We start from the raw sequence: 17972 nt of genomic DNA on the forward strand, positions 1-17972 counted from the left end.
ACTTACCCTCAAAGATCTTGTCACAAAGCATTTATTTAAAGTCAAAGCTTTGATAAACTTGGAAGTTTTCAATGGAGAGCAGTTAAACAGTAGTGGTTCTGGTACATACACCTTCTTAAGCTTCACAAAAGCATCTGTTGTCCACACATCATTCTCTACTGCTTGGCAGAGACAGGATGGAGGCAGGAGTCCCAGCACATACAGTGTATTCTTGGTTCCTGCAGAGCCATGCTGAGCACCTTCACCAGACTACAAACAGCTGAAGTAGCTTTAAAGCAGCCAGTTGCCCTCAAGGGATAGGAAGGAAAATTACAGACCGGCCTTTGCCCCAGCTGCAGTTTGTAGGGATACAATTTACCTGTTTTACCTCAGCAGCAGAACTACATTGAGTTAGGGTGAAAAGCAGCAGGAAGAGCTTGGCAGCTGTGAGTATGATCCTACAGCTGCTTTGGCATCAGTGGATTTAACAGCCAGGGTACTTTGCAGCAGGAACACTCTACAGGCACCTTCAGTGTGTGCAGAGGGCAAGTGCTCACTGGAAGGTAAGAGCATCAGTTGAGTTCCTGAGGTAAAGCAGGTGGGTGTTACATTATAAATGCAAGGAAATCATTTGAGTCATATCCTTGATTAGGTTCCTGATTCTGCAAACAAGGGGCTTAAGTTGGTGGTTAAACTGATACTTAAGATTTTCCTCTGTGCCCATCAGGTGTCAGGCAGAAATGACTGAACAGAGTTAAGAACATAAGAGAGAGAGCTTTTCACCAGTAACAGTGAACAGCTGGGATCCCAACCCTCACTTTGTGTCCTGACAGCCTCTCATCCTACTTGAGTAGCAGCTCCTTATTTCAGCTCAAATTCTCTTGAAATACATCAGGAATGTGAAGAAAAAAACCCCAATACTATGTGCAGAGTCACTGAATTTCAGGTGCTGTGGAACCTGGAAAAAGAAACCCCCAGTCTTGGTGGGATAGAGCTGGGTTATTTCTGGTTTGATACTGGTGACATCTGTGTTAGAAATACATTCCAAGATTCTGCTTGGAAAACTCCAACTTGTTATTCTTAAGATTTAAAAAGTTATAAGGAAGATCTGTCAAAATCTGTAAACCTAGCCCCAAATTAAGGATAAATTATTTATTTACACTTGTAATTTAAGTCAATTCATCTTTTGTTTATTTATTACACAACTGTTGTATGAAATATTTTTCCTTATGCCTTAGAAGGTGGAAGATAAAACTCTCTCTGCAGTATTCAACAAACTTCTGTGGTCACAGAATGCTTTTCTAGTGACTGTTCCATTTTATGTATCAGCTTTACATATGGTAGCCCCTGTTTCAGGGATCATTATCTCAGGCTAAAGCAAGTGATTCAATCTTTCAGAGCTGGTAATAGAGGCAGGAGCTCAGAGCTTAACCACACCACCATCTTTCTTTGGCAGAGATGAAGAGGCTTGCAGATTGCAAGACACCAGTCATTTCCATGAACTCTCACCGAACAGGGGCATTTGCAGAATACACATTAGTTGTAGTCCCATTCATTACTTTGATTTTTTGATGTTTGGTCCATCATGATTCCATTGGTGTCTCCAAATCATTGCTGCTTCTGCTGGCTGTGGAGCTAGAAGCCACGGAGTTTGCACTAGCCAGGACGAGCCTCTCTCTGTTTCCAAAAACTTCATTCACTGCAACACAAATGGAATTGCTTACATGTTGCTCTCCCATCCCAGAGGGAAGAGGAGTAGAGCAGGGACAGCCTGGTGAGCACCATGGAATGGAAATCCCCATGTACTGGGCTTTCAAAGCTCTTCCCCTCAGCCCAAGTACACAGTTGAACCTAAAGGCCAGAAAATTGCCTGCCTATGATACTTCAATTAACAAGTTCTTTTTCCTCCAGAGCATCTAGAGGTTTCCTCTACATAATTCTCTACCTAAGTACTGTAAAACTGATGAGGTTTGAAGACCACATCATTAAGTTTAAATAAATTATTTCTGGATTTAGTCTGTGGTTCCCAAAAGGCTCTTAAAAGCCTTCTCCAAAAAAATCATGCTGTTTAGTTACAGGTAGCTACAAGTGATCAAAACCAGTCCTCCCTTTTCTTCCCATAAGTACTCAAAAAAGATGATACCAAATCACATCAAGACTATCAAGAAAAAACCAAAACATAGGTATTATAAGGAATAAGGTATTACACATCAGTTGCAAGAACATAAATTGTGTCAAGCAGTTTTCCAATTTAGAAAAAAATTCAGGTTTTTTGAAGCTGAAAGTGTGACCACACATACTGTCTTGGAGTATTTATAAAAATAGTAATCTGTGGTTTTCTGTCAGAGTCGCAATGCATTACTGAATACAAATACACCCTGCAAGCAAGGGAAGAACCACAACATTCAAAGAAATTAGAACATTACCTGCAGAGATCTTGCTTATATCCCAAACACGCAGCCCTTCCCGCTCTCCTCCAAAGGCAAAGACAAAGGGGAAGTCAGGGCAGCAAGCTGCACAGAACAGAACTCCCTGGCAGGGTGGGAGAAAAAAAAAGAGAATTTTTTTTTTAAATCTTAAAATGAATTTGTCATCTGAAAATACTTTCACCAAGCAAGTTTAAACTAATTTAATTAAGTTTCTGAAACTTCTTTCATAAAGACATAAAATGAAAGTCAAGAGCTGCTAATTATAAACAGTTGTTCACATCTTTTTCTTGAATGTAGCAGATGCAAGCTGGAGCACCCATAGTTCTACTCAGAATATTGTACCTGGAATTTGGGACTCTAAGGCTTTAAAGCACTCTGCCAATTCCATATGGAATACTGCACTGTGATGAAAATGATTTACCCAGAATATGTTACTAATTTTTTCTCTATGAGACCTTAGGTAGAACAAGATTTAAACTAGACAGAAAAAGAAAAAGCAGACAGTTAATATATAAAACTTAGTAGAATCAATACATAAATATTACTATACCATTTTCATATCCCTGGAATGGACTAAACTTGGTCTGTCTCCCAGGATATCCCAAATTTTCACATATTTGTCAGCAGATGATGTCACAAGGCACCCTTTGATCTGACTGCTTAGCTGTAGCCCTGGAAGATGAAGAGTGCAGCAGTGTGAGACCAACAGGCAATCCCCATTTCACAGAGATTAGGAGACATTTTGAAGTGAAGATACGAGAACAACCCCAATATACTCCTCACACTAACTCCAGAACAAAGGAGCAGAACATTAATGAAAGTTCCATGCTGCCACTTTAGTGAGCCAAGGGAACCATGCAGGCCTATTTTGCCTCCCAATCCCCTCAGCAGAGATTTGTTTCACATGCCAGCTACCATGATCAGCATGCACAGTTTACTTGTTTAACAAAGAATAACTACACCTCAGTGCTATGGATTAAAGGCATCTTCCAGATGTGCCTTGCCCACTTGGAACAAAGAGGACACAAAGGCAATTTACCTGACACCTCTTCATCGTGAGCTTTCAGAGTAAACAGGGGCTTATCAGCACGAGCATCCAGACAGTACACAAAGCCATCGTCTGTGCTTGCCTAGGAAACCACAGCATTTAAACAACAAACAGCCACCATCACTCATTTGGGAAAACACTGCCGGTGAAGTAACACCCACCCTCTGGTAAACCCCTCTGATCTGAGGCAGACACTGCTTCTCCCTAGGACATGTCACACTGTTCCCAGGCCTGCACCCCCAAAGTCAGGCTCCACCCAGCTGGTACCCCAGCTATTTTATGAACCTCAATTATGCTGCACCAATGACATGAAAGTTTTAATCCCATGCCAACTTCTTAAAATGTATTTTAAACAGAGTTGCCCCACTAAGTTTGGTCTTCAGGGCAGGCAATTAAATACAGAGCCTTCAGTCTCTTTACTGTCAGTTTAGTTTTGGAGCCATTAGTGGCTTTTGGAGCCATCAGTTTTTGCACAGGACTACTGACAGAAGTCCTGTGCAAAACCAAGTGTGATTACACCAGGAGAGAGCCACATCATAAAAACAACAGAGCTGAGCAGCCACTTCTCTTGGCAAAGCAACAGAGAACTAGACAGCCATTGAGATAATAGGGAAGATTTGGTTTTAAATTCTGTTGCAAAATTTTATTACAAAAGACTCAACAACACCAAGATAGTTTTCCTTTATACTCTAGGTGGCTGTAGCTCTCTTCTCCCAGGTAATAAGCAATAGAACAACAGAAAAGTTGCACCAGGGGTAGTTTAGATTGGACATTAGCAAAAATGTCTTTACTGAAAAGGTTGTCAAGCACTGGCACAGGCTGGGCAGGGAAGTGGTGGAATCCCCACCCCCGGAGGTATTTAAAGCCATGTCGATGAGGCACTTATGGACATGGTTTAGTGGTGGATTGGCAGTGCTGGGTTAACATTTAAACTCCATCTCACAGGACTTTTCCAACCTAAAGGAGTAGATCATACCAGCCAGGAGGACAGTGCCCTCTAGCGCTGACTTGAAACACTGAATTAATATTAAAGATCTTCGTTCTAATTAGGTATTTCTCAGCTGCAGTTCCTTCATTGCATGAAACACAACAGGAACTCTGCAAAGGAAAATGTATCCCAGCCACTGAACACTGCAACGACGCAACGACGTGACCAAGGTTGTCATCTCCGGAATTCCTACTGTCACAGTGAAGATACCAAGTAAGTAGCTGGTCTAGAGATACTTACTGAAAAAACTACCTAAAAACATCCTCCCTCAGACTGCAATATTATAATAAGCAGCACAAACTATCCAAATATTTGTCCATCAGCTCCATTCTGATTCAGAAACATTATGAACACTAAATAGCTTAACACAGGTTAAATGACATGGCAACAACCAACCAGAACAGAAAAGCAGTACTCACCAAGAAATGGCAAGGTGAGAAATGATTCCAAATTACTCTCTCAACCTGACCACTAAAGCGCCACACTCGATGGCTGTCCTGGGGGTTTCTGCAGTCGTACAGCACTGCTGATCTAGGAGATAAAGGGACAGGAAATAAAATTAAAAAAAAATCAGGGCAGAATGCTTCATTACATGGTTTGCTTTCTCACTGACATCTACAGAAGCTCCATGTAAACTATAATTAAAAAATTAAATGGAAACAACTTCACTACTTAGTCTTCTAATTCAGTAACAGATTAAACTCTTGCAGATAAGCATAAGATTTTTCCATGTGCTTCAAAGTTTCATTCTGGTTACCCCAAAAGCCTATCTATGGAAACTAAGCAGAGCTTGAGTTTACTCAATACATAAGATACTTATCACATAGCAGACCATAATTATGCAAATATATCACTTAATTATGAACAGACTTCAGTAAACTCAAGTAATGATGCATTAATTAGGAAATAATTTTGTCATACATATGCATACATTTTCAAATGTGCTTAATACAAAAGTAATTTCTAAAAATCCAACAATCTTAAATAGTTGGAGAAACAGTACTCCACAAAGGAGAAAGAGTGGATGGCAGTCAGTGGGTCCTCTGGGATTCTTCACAGGCACGTGCTCAGCTGAGTGGCTGCAGAATCTGTCCCAACTCAAAAAGCTCCTGGGTGCAAATGCAAGGGAGGAGTGATCATGTCAGTCCAGCATCATCTCACCACCATCAACATCCTCAGTGTAACTCACTCCCACTCCATCATGTAATTAAAGAAGTGTGATGTAGGTTTCCCAGGTCTTTTAAAGGCATTTGACACAACAGTTTCTGTAAGTCTGAATTCCAGGTTCTGAAGGCATTGCCCAAAGCTCACTGAATTGCCTGTGGTCCTGTGCAAGGCTTTGCAGGAAAAATCCACAAGGGGCACACTTAGTTTATGGATAACACAGTGGTTGAGAGGTGTCCATGGTATCAAAGGGGGCAGCTAAAAAGGGATCAGCAACTGGTCACTGCTTGGACTTAATGCTTCCTTTTATCAAAGGAAGTTGAGAGGGAAAAGACAGAAGCAGCTTCCTAACAGCAAAAGGTCCTCCTCCAATACTTCAGCAGATGCAGCAAGAACAAACAGAAGCCAGAGAACTTAAAGGCTTGGCTAAAGATTGGCAAGTCTATAAATTATTTTAACATAAGGACAAAGTTCTAAAAGCAGAATAAAAAAAATCAATGTAAGAAAATCATGGTGATAGACTAAAATTTGAAAGTTACTCCGTTGAGATGGGAGAACAGAGAGGGATATTTTTGCCTGGCAGGACTTACAAGAACTGGCAGCCACAGAGCAGACCAAGCGTGCAGACACAAACCATTTCCCAGCATCTCCAGGCTGCAATCACAGGAGACAGCCCATTACTCTTTGGCTGTGCCTATAGAGGCTGGAAGGGGAGAACTGGGATTTTAAAATCCCTCGTGCCTCCACCCTGGCCTTGCTGGCTGGCAAAACTTGGGCAAATTTTCACAGGAATAAACAGCGACTCGTTCCCAATGAAGAAAATGCCGTAAGGCCAAATCAAGAAATAAATTTGGTTTGGAGCAGGCAGACACCTGGCACAGAAAATGTCAGTCCAGATGGTTAAAGCATTTGCTACCCCTGAAAAAGAGGTAAGGTAAAGTACATCCTGGCCATATGCAAACCTGGCTTCCTTGCTGGAAAAAATAACATTACTCAAATTGGCAGAGTTATAAAAAAAATGAAAGAAAATACAAGGCTTAAATGAATATGAATACCCTCCCCAGGTGCAACATGTGAAAACATGACCCTGACATACTTATCAAATGATCCAGAAACGAGGGTCTGAGTTTCAAAGGGATGAAACTGCAATGTCTGGACCTAGATAATGGAAGATTTTATGTAACACACATATACAGGAACTTTCTTGGAACAAAGCACAACCATCCCACTCAGATTGCTCAAACAGCCCCACCTGGTGAAAACAAGATATTGTCCAATATAATCTGACCAAACAGAACTCCATGCCCCCTTTCTGCCCTAGATATTAATTTAAAAAAAAAAAAAAAGAAAAAAAAAGCTGGAGGTAAAAGAACATCTGCTTCCAGTTTGGGGAAAAAATGCAGATATTCACAAAAAATGAAAATTAGGAGTTTTTCAAGGGCAGTGACTTTGTTAGCAGCTAAAATAAGGTTACAGCTATTAATAACTAGGTTTTACATTTTAATTACTATGAGATTAATTCATTTCTGAAGTACCCATCACTATGGTATTTTAGTATCATTTATTTTAAACCTTTTCACCTAGAACAAACTGTAACTGACACTCATTGTTCCCTTAAGAGAGTTATAGTTTGACCTATGTTCAGACATCTATTTTTGTAGCTTATACCAGCATTATTATATTCCCCACCATTAGGGCCAACACACAAAAGGTATTTCAGAAACTGTTACAAAGCTTTTTTAACTTGTTTAAAGAAAAGTTAAATAACCTTTTAAAAAGCAAATACAGTGCTGTTTGAAAAAGCAACTAATTAATAAATTAAAACAATTCTGCACAGATGTCAGAAAATTAGAGGACTGTTGTTCTGAGGGTTCTTACCAAGCAGCAAATGAAAAACTGCAGTTAAATTTTCTCTGTATTCTACAGTGGAAGAAACAACAATTATTCCATACCTTGTCTGTATGCAGTGTCAGGCTGGCTGCTGGCTTACCCACAGCCATGTCCCACAAAATCACTGTGTTGTCAGCAGAGGCACTTGCTAAAACATTCCTGATAACAGATCAAAAATTAGTTTTAACATTCTTTCTACAGGTACAAAGAAATAATGGTCAAAAATCCAAAATACACACAGTGCCCAATTCTGAGAACAAGTACACTGTGGTCTATAGATGATTCCTCTCAAGCCTGAGGGATAACTCCCTAAAGGCAATTCTAAGTTTTAAGTAAAGATTATAAATAGGATATATTACATTACATTATAGAACACTTATTATGACAGCTCTGCTCCTATTTCCCCTGACATTACTTACAATACCATTTGCTCAAAGATTTCTCAAACAAAACAAAGTCTTTGAAGCACATTATTTCCTTTGACATTGAATAGTACTTTTAAACACTACCTATGCTACTTTGTTCTGTTTGCATATTCATGCAGCCAAGAACCTGACAAACCTGTTTGTGAAATATTTTGCCCTTCAATATCTGTTTATATTCCACCTGAAGACACAACACTATATCCTTTGTAGACTGCTGAATAGAACCACAAAAATTTCAGTTAGTTTACAGACCCCATACTTCAACTTGAATTTGAACAATTGTGTTAACAGCAATAAAAACAGCTTAAAAGTTTTATCAGAAAAAACAAATCAAAACATCCCTAAATGCCTGTCAAGCACACACTATATTTCCTGTAACTGCTTCATTGCTTTTAAAATCAGATTTATTACCTCAATATGTTGTTTCTGATTGAAATTGTTCCCCCTCCCCTTTTTATATTAACCAAGTGTGTCTGACTGAAAGAGTTAACATTCTCCTGGAAATGCTGTTTTCCCAAGCAATGTTACAAAGGAAAGTTAAGAAAATGCATAGTGAAGGCTGTAAGAACATTTTACAGTAACACCACTATGACCTACAGGCAGAAAGTTATTTGTAGAGAGTTGTCACAACATGCCTTGCTTAAAACAAAGAAATGACAATAAAACATTTTATATACAAGCTGTTCCAAGGAGTTCCTTGTTTTCTCCATAAGCTGCCCACTTCAGGGCTGGTTTTACTTCCTGAAAGACCTACCAGAATCAATGAATTTGTAAGTCAGCACATCACAGAATTATGCATTTCAAACTTAACTACTGAAGCTGTAATTTTTTTCATCCTTGTCTGTATTAGCACCAGACTATTCCTAGGTACACAAAAACTCCTCTTTTGTAAGAGTGATGGACTGATCACTGTCACACTGTGCATATGTGTCTGATTTAAGAACACTGTACATTAAGAGTGCAATTTATATACATTTACTGAGGTCTGTGTGGGTGTTTCCTTCATCAGTATCTAGATAAGAACACAGTACAAGGGAAGGTTCACACCTGCTCATCAGAATATTCAGAGCTGTCTGTGAACATGTTCAAAGGCAGAGGCATTTATGACAGAAGAAAAAAAAATCAGCCTGTGTCTAACTGAAGCAGTTTCAAGGCCCCTGCTGAGGATCCTCTGACAGATGAGCTGTTAACAAGAACCTAAGTGACAAAAAACAACAGTATCTTTACTTCAGTCAGCACATTGTCCTTGACCTCTGCCCCAGATGGGCCAGCTTTGTGTTGCTTCTATAGCAGCACTTCATTTCTAGTTAATTCAGGGAACAGGGAATTTTCTCTGCCTAGAGGCCAGAGGCATTTCTGTAACTGAGCTATTAGGGCTTTTACACTCCCCTGTTCACAGTTCTGGGGCAAAAGCAGAAGGAAAAAAAACCAAAACAGAATAGCAAGGACTTTCTTCTATAAATTTGCCTGTCTCTGTTGAAATGGTGGTTTAGGCCACTGGCAGAACAGCATCGCTCAGGGCAGCCCTTCTGCTTCTCCAGTTTGAACAAGTGAAATGTAGACAATTTATCAAATGGCTCACACCCACCTTTGCCCTGCCCTCATCTGGACAACCTGCAAATCAAAAATGACCTGCAGCAATATACAAGTATAAAAAAAAAATTAAAAATCAAGAATTCTAGTTAAAAAAAAAAAAAAATTAAAAAAGGAGTGTATTTTTAAGAATGCATTAATTTCAGCAGTGCTTTCAAGTTTTTGGATTTTGTGTGAAAACTGTATGCCTAATTGAGACTGCAATTTTCTAACACCCATTGTTATTCAAGTATTCTTTTACCTGCTTTGTTTATTCCATGAAAGATCAAGCACAGCATCAGTATGTCCTTCAGTCCCTTCTGAAGATAAACTCTGTGTACACACACAACATAAACAGACTTTTGAAAATTACAGCTTCAGTGCAAATCAAGCATTACTGCACATTAGTATGAATTCCCTAAAGCCTTCACAAACAGCTTCATATGAAATTACTCTCACTTGCTGCAACACAGCCTTTGAGAGAACCATCTCTGCACCACCTGCACCCTGCCTCCTACCCCACAGCGCAGATTGCTCCAGCTGCTGGGTTTACAGAACTGGTTATTCCCTCCAGGCTAGTCAAAGAAATCTCATTATTTCCAGCTAATGTGCAACTTCTTCAGCTTCCTTCTAAACTCTCCTGGCAGTTCCCTCTCTCTCCTCCCAATTAACTGAGCTTGGGTCCTTGCAACTGCCAGTTCCTGTAACTTCCAATTTTAAATAGTTAAGATTCAAAGTTTACTGGGACACCACCCCACTCCTGTTCTGCTCTTAATTCCAGGCTTTAGTTTTATAGACAACAATTTGCATTTTAAAATATTGTAGGGAGGAAAAAAGAAGGCATTATCCCTGCAATAAGTTTCCTCCATCCAACCACATAAACCTTTTTGCAACACTTACTTTCTTTCCTTTCTTTTTCTTCTTTTTCTCTTTCTTGCCTCCAAGAGAAAAGACTGGTTCCAAGGATTCTACTACATCAAGATCCCAAATGTCAATGACTGGGGTCATGTTACCCACTGCAACATAATTTCCTACAAACAAAAAATGAAATGCAACCACATTTATTTAGTTATGAAACAGTCTATTTGGCAATCCAGCTGTCCCTTATTTCTTTGGTTAAGTAAAACTTATATGCCACAATCTTCTACTTGAATGTATTTATGTTTAAAACTGGCAAGGAGCTATTTAAAAATATCAGCTGACAGCAGATGTTGCCAGAAAAAATTTACTTCCTCTCCTTCCCCTTCAGTACAAGTAACTGTTCAAACAACCTGTATAAAGCTGCATGTTTTGTTTGTTTTTGAAAGGAAAAAACAAACAAAACTAAACCACATCCCCTGTACTATGGAAGAAAAAAATCTGAGAAACACAGGAAAAATGTTACTAAATACATAAATATATAAAATATATGTAAATTTTGCTGTGGTTTACATTTAGTTAACTGCACTGGACATAAAGAAATTTAACATAAGCAACCTTCCATTTGCAAACAGAAAATAAAGCAGATTTTAGAGATTGCTCTGGTCTGCTGACAATAACTTAATTGTTTGCAATAAAATCAGTATTTTAGTAAAAGCATTTGTTACAACAGCATTACTGAGATAACTGTATCACCAAGCAAAAATACCTGATATTCACATCTTGGTTATCTCAAGTCAATATTACCTTGACATTAACATTGATTTTATTTCTTTGTACTGCAGGAAGAATTTATTTAGTGACATTACACTTACACACTTTTCAAGCAAAAATTCTTTAACTAGACACTGACAGTATCCTTTGTAATTTACCTGTTGATTCATCTGGACTAGGATCAAAGTTCAACCACTCCAGACTCAGAGGGTAAGCAGGCAAGATAATGTCATGATGGACATAAAATGAGTCCTCTTCGTGATTATAAACTGAAAAATAATTAAAGTTATGCAAGATATCAGTGAAGAGGCAAAGCAACCAACTGTGAGCAGGTTACTTCTACAAAGGCAGTTGTGGAAAAAACAAAATTTTCAAAGACATTTAGAAGGAAAATTCAGAGTCTTCAGAGTTTTACCGTAGAGGCCAGACCCTCTACAAATGTTATACCTCACAGAATTACACAAATTAAACATTCTTCTGTGTACTTTAGATAAAGGTGTGACAAGTTCAGTCAAGGTTCAATACTTTTACTTTGTTTATAAGATCTCTTCATAATATGTGCTCCATATCCAGCACTTTCTGCATCAGGATACATTCATTTTACAGGATTAGCAATCAAAAAAATTATTCCAGATGAAGTTGAAAGGGAAATTAAGGTAAAAAGACAAACCAGAGGAAGGTGAAGAAGTCAGAAGTTACCTTTAGCAGATGGTACTGAGATACAGGAAAAGTTTTGGTAAAGCAGCCATTTACTAAATACAAATTCACTGCAGCCAGCTATTTTTCTCCATATACTAAAATAACTTACCAATTGGACAGCAGATAAAACCCATTAATTATTTTAATAACATCCTATCACACACAAAATCACAGTGCATGTGACAGATGTTCAGATACTAACTGAAGTCTCCAGTTAACTAAGTTATCTCAGTAGTCAACTAAGACAAGGTTACCCAATTTTAGAAGCTGCAGAAGCCTTTGCTATTGTTCCATAAGTTTATATTGGGTATAAACTTACAGTTAACAAAATTTGTAAACACCTCCAGACATGGAAAATGCCACATGCTGGTATCTGACAAGCTGCTTTCACACATTTTGGTGTTGTTGGTTGCTTAACATGAAATACTTTTCCTACAGAAACACAGACCACAGCACAAGTGGCCAGAAACATTCCCAAAAAGAACCACAGTAAGCAAAGATGATAATGTCAGCACGTTCAGTAGTATTTATTGGCTGCAACAGAAAAATTTTTACACAGCAAAAGTCAATCTATTTCTAGAATAAGCAGTATTCAGGCCCTATAAGGGGTTATCTCTCCTAGACCATGATGATAAAGGTGCTGGTTCTTCTAATCCCAGCAGTGGAAAGCCCACTCAAAGAAACAAGGAGAAAGGAAAAGAAAAAAACAACAAAACAAACCACTAGAGGATGCTTGCAGGATACGGAAAGTAAGACTGAAATGAAGAGCATATGTTCAGAGAATAAAAATGCTGTAGTATTTCCTAAAAGTTTTAAGAAATGAAATAAGGAAGGGAATTGCTATACAGCCTGAAATAAATAACAATAACTACACAGGAAATACTCTAGTCCTGAAAAGTAGCTAAAGCACCATGACATGGAAAAGGACAAAACACAAGGCAGAAGCGGAGAAAAATCCTTCCCAAAACCAACCCATCCCCTTTTCAACACAGCCACATGGCACATGCTAGGCAAGACATTTCCTATGTTCACTGTAAAAAACAAACCCTATTTTACTCACCATGGACCTCCAAACTACAGCAGTCTTTATCAACTCTGCCACAAAGGACCAGATTGTCACTGGGTTTAATCAAAAAGTCCTCCTGTTCATATTGCTCCTAAACAGCAAAAAGAGAAGACGAGGGGTGTTGAGCAGAGCACACAGAAGCATGAAACTACACATGTTCAAAAGCTGGAATCAGCAATTCTGAACCCCAGCTGAAAACACTCAAAATCACTCCAATGCCCACCCACCTAAAACCATGTTATGGTGCTGAACAGAGAAAAGCAAGAACCAGACCCAATTCTTGGGAGAGTGAATAGTCATTAAATTAGACTGAAGGACTTTTATGTGAACATAGGTGGGTTTGCAGAGGTGTTTAATTATCAAATATAATTAAACAATGTATATTATCAATATACATATATTTCAAGGCTATCCTGATGAAGCTGATTCCTGAAAAGAAAATCATCACCAGGAGTCCACAAACAAAGGTGATTTCCCTTGTGCTCCTGTGCCTTGACCACTTATATAACAGCATTTTACCCAATAACAATGCCGCAGTTCCTCCTCGCATCCAGGAAATACTTCCACTGTCTACTTCCTGGAAAATATTTCCCAAGAAGTATTGCCAACAGCACTACCAGGCATTCAGCTGTACCAGAACAGATGTAACCTCTCATCAGATTTTCATTGTTACTGAAGATTGGAAGGAACTTGGGAATTTTTGTAGTGAAAAATTAAGAACTGTACAGAAGTCAGTAATCTTACTGAGAGTACCATCCTTCCCATCTTCAACATATACAAGACTTTGTGGACTTATCTCATTGCAAGCTTTTTTCTTTTTAATTCACTTCAAGCATACTTCAATATTTGAATTCTATCAAGTCCTGCAATTCTTTGAATTCACTTAAGGTTACACAATACATAGTCTTCAACCGTTCCAGTAGCAAATATCAAATGACAACAGAAAATGCATACTGAAGAACTTTCATAATTTGGGTAAAGAACTTGAGCATAGGAAGAAGAGCTTGCTTTTCTTTTGAGAAAAAAGGTGTTCATTTCCTGTATGTCTACAAACCCAGTTTCTGCAAAAATGTTCCCCATCTGACAGTGGTAACTAATACAGGCAGAAGCAGCCAATGACACAGTACTATTCATATATATATATATATATATATATATATATATATATATATATATATACACACACACACACATATTTATACACAGAACACTGATATATTAGACACCTTGCCTGAGAGCAGAGTCCACCTCAGCCTGATTTCTTACACAAACTGGTGGAAGGTGCAAGAGTCTTGTAATCTGCGAAATTTTCTAATTTTGGCCACTTAGCTGCCTGAGACTTGTTATTTCTTCAAGTATTTTCTGTGACCTACTAGGCAGGTGAAAAACCACTCCATGTACAGAAGTGCATGGTTTAAGTAAGGAGCCAGCTCACCTTAACCTCCTACTTAAATGCAAAAGGCACAGAAAGAAGGGACTGCACAAAGCAACCTTAAAATAAAAGAGCACCATCCAACAAAAACTCTGGCACACCTTTGAAAAGGACTGCAAGCACTGAAACATCCCAAGGCAGAGTGGAAAACTTAAGTGATTTTAAAGTTTATGCAGTTTAAGATAATTAACATTTTTAAAGTACTCACAGTGGTTTTTAGAGTGATGTAAGGATCGTTTTCATTGCTCCCATATACTGTCAGAGTAGCCAAAGAGTCTCCAAGTTTTAAATCACCTAGATGGGAATTTCAGAACACATTTTATACATGTCTGTAACAGGCAAAGTTAGAAACTCCTGCACCAATACCAGTATTACCTAAACAGCAAAATATCAGGAGTGGGCTACATGAACTTCCAAGTTCCAAACATAAGTATCTTGGTAAGATAAACTGCTTAGTGCATTCAGGGACTTCTGCTGCTCTGCTCCAGCACTACAGCAGCCAGAGTGACCTTTCCAACATGCACTTGGTCTTATGTCATCAAGGGGAATGCTGAACTGTTTCCCTCAATAAATGACTTCCCAAGATGAGACAAGCAAATCATTAAAACCGTGAATTTCCGAAACTTAACACAGTGTAGCCTTAGGATATTAAAGCCTTCAGTACAACAAGAAGTGGAAAGGTTCTTCACTTACACTGCACATCTGACACACAAATTTTTCTTACCTGTGTATTCCTCAGCATCATAATTGTCCAAATCATATTCATCCAGTTCATGATCAGACAGCTCTTCATTGTTTTGGGAAGACTTAGTGCTGCTGCCAGGCACGGGTGCATTCGTGTCACCTGCTGTCTGGCCCTCATCACTGCCACCAGCACCATCCCTGTGGAAAGATCACAGCCCTGAGAAATTGTGGCAGACACACAGAACACTTCCAGGGGGCTGCTGGTGAGATTTCAGCACACAGTCTCAGTTGCTCACATGGCTTTCAAGTCTTTATGCCAATAATTTCGAAATCAATCCACTCCTTCTGCAGCCTTTTCTAAAGTACAAGGCATCTCTAACTCTCAGGCTTTCAGAGGAAGCTTTTCCTTGAAAGTTTTCATGACAAAACATGGCATATATTTTCCTCAACAAGGTAAACTGTGTATGCAATTCCCTTTCTCTTACATGTTTTTTGTGGATACAGTGCTCTCAACCTCACTTCTGTGCATTCACAAGTGTCCATGTCATTCCTTCCTTTCTTTTCCCCACTCAGAAGCATGGTCATGTGTGAGAATTCCCACATTTCTTCAAGCTTTTTAAGACCTAATTTCCTCATACTTCCCACACTTAAGCAAAGTAAAAATCACATAGATTAACATTCATTAGGTAAGATTACACTGTGGATTCTTTTTATGGGGTAAACCACACAACATCTAGAAAAATCAGAACTCCGTGGCATCAATTCTGCATGCAAGAAGTCAGGAGAAGAAAATGCACATTAAAGACTGATGGAGAAGATAACAAACACCCAAGATGTCCCAATGGAGCATGTTCCAAAGAAACTCACCCCTGCTCAACACACTGCATATTTGTGCTGCACACAAAATTCCCAAGCAACAATGAGCCAAGGCAGTTCTCAGATACAGGTTCTAAATTAAATATCAGAAACTTAATTTTCCTAATTTGTTCAGTAAAATAAACATTTCACATTAGCAACATAACTAGAGATTAATATCGAGGCAATTAAATAATTAAATCCAAGTTTGATTGGTGATCTTTGGACAGGGAAAAATGTGAGGTGTTGCAAATTCTGCAAAGCACAACAAATTATAAATATATCAGCTGTTTCAGATGGTTTTCATACTTCCATCCTGAAGTTTTATAGCATGTATCTCAAATCTTTCCATGCTTTTGAAATTGCAAGAGAAAGGAAATCACTCAGAAAACCAAAAGCTCACACACACAAAGGGGAAACAAATAACTCCACACAAACCAGAAACATTAATCAGCTAAGAAATGAACACGATGTGAGAATCTTCCAAATGTTTAAGATTATTTTGGAACCTTTAAATAATCAAAACCAGAAAAACCAGAATAAAATACATCCTGGGACAGTACACTCTGTAGTGTATCAGTAGTGTCACTGATACATCCAACAGAAACAGGGTGAACAATATTCACCAAACTATAAAAACTTTTTCTGCTACCTGTTGCATCTGTTTAACCACACACACTGTGGCACAACACACACCCTACACAGCTGAAACACTCAGAAGCCTAAATCTATGAACAGATCTAACAGAAAATGGCCAGAAAATGGAATAAGACCTCAATCCCCCATTCTTTCCAGACAAGAGAGACATTTCTTTCTTGTCTTCTACTGTGTCTCCTAAATACGCCACTTGTTGTATTAATTTTGTAAATACATTTTTCTTAAAAGCAGAGTGACAAGACTTAACACAACTACATAACTAAGGGCTCTCAGTGCTGAGGGGAGAGCTGCGATGCCCCCGGTTTCACTGTGCAACACAAACACACCCCTGAGTGACGTTCTGCCTTTTCTGCCAAAGCACGAATACCCCGTCACTCTGATCTCCGCTCCTCCCTACCTACAGTGCCCTGTCCCACCCTCAGCACCCTTTTTCCCGGTCAGTTCGGGACTCCCATCTCCGTTTGCCACACGTCCAAAGCAGCCACGGATACAAACCCAGCGCTTTAATTCTCCCTGCAGGCGGGAAGCGGAGCTCCAGCGAGCGCCAGGCCCCGCAGTGCCCATCGCTGCCGCTGACAGCTGAGGAACCGCACGTCTCCGACGGCAGCACCCGATGTTGCTCCCGATCTACCGCGCCCGACGCTGCCCCGCTGGCCCTGCCGGCCGCCAGCCTGCCCTGGCACGGTGTCCGCAGGAGGAATCCGCGCTGCCTGCTGCCGGTCCCCGCTCCGAGCTGCAGCCCCAGGGCTGCGCTTCCCCCGTGCCCTCCCCTCGCCGGCTGTCTGAGCGGCCGAGCAGAGCCCGAGAGTGGCGGCGAGTCCTTCCCGCTGCCCCGGCTCACCCCAGCCTGTCCTGCGCCTCCTCGATGAGACCCTTCAGTTCCTCCTCGCTCAGCTGCACCTGCGGGGCGGACACAGAAGGGTGAGGGCGGCGGCGGGGGCGCGGGCGCTCCCTCAGCGCGACCCCAGCCCCGGCCCCACCTTGTCGGGCGTCTCCTTGGCCACGCCGCGCCGCACCCAGGCGGCGCAGGGCACGGGGCCGCTCATGGCGGTACCGCCACCGCCACACGTGCGAGTGGCCCGGCGCGCCGCAGTGACGTCACCAGCGCAGCGGCCGTCCGCAACGGCGACGAACGGGGAGGGGGCGGAGATCGCTCCTTGACGTCATCCCTGCGCGCCGGGCTGGTGGGGCGGCTCAGAGAGATGGGCGCGCCCTGAGGGGCGGGGCGGGGCCCGAGGGGCGGGGCGGGCGGGCACGGCGGGGCGGGGTCAAGGGGCGGGGTCTGAGGGGCGGGGCGGGCTCTGATGGGCGGGGCGGGCAGGCTCGGCGGGGCGGGGCGGGCTCTGAGGGGCGGGGCTGGCTCTGAGGGGCGGGGCGGGCGCTGCCGCCTCAGGGGTACCCGGACTGCGGGATTTGTGCGGAATTCCGGGATCAATTAAGTTGAAATAAACC

At 40.8% G+C, this 17972-nt stretch overlaps 1 protein-coding gene across 1 annotated transcript; it reads right to left on the reverse strand.

The window, feature by feature from the left end:
• Positions 1-15: 15 nt before the first annotated feature.
• PWP1 (PWP1 homolog, endonuclein) lies at positions 16-17669 on the reverse strand. Its single transcript, XM_064702509.1, has 15 exons — positions 17501-17669; positions 17362-17420; positions 15049-15206; positions 14533-14618; positions 12887-12983; positions 11286-11396; positions 10396-10526; positions 9758-9828; positions 7561-7657; positions 6705-6766; positions 4864-4975; positions 3448-3538; positions 2959-3080; positions 2406-2511; positions 16-1678 (listed from the first exon to the last, which is right to left on the reverse strand). The coding sequence occupies exons 1-15, from the start codon at positions 17564-17566 to the stop codon at positions 1563-1565; spliced, it is 1485 nt and encodes a 494-aa protein (XP_064558579.1). The 5' UTR covers positions 17567-17669; the 3' UTR covers positions 16-1562.
• Between the last annotated feature and the right edge of the window lie 303 nt (positions 17670-17972).

This window comes from Zonotrichia leucophrys, chromosome 1A (assembly GCF_028769735.1).
Source record: "Zonotrichia leucophrys gambelii isolate GWCS_2022_RI chromosome 1A, RI_Zleu_2.0, whole genome shotgun sequence".
In the NCBI taxonomy this organism is placed as follows: Eukaryota; Metazoa; Chordata; class Aves; order Passeriformes; family Passerellidae; genus Zonotrichia; species Zonotrichia leucophrys.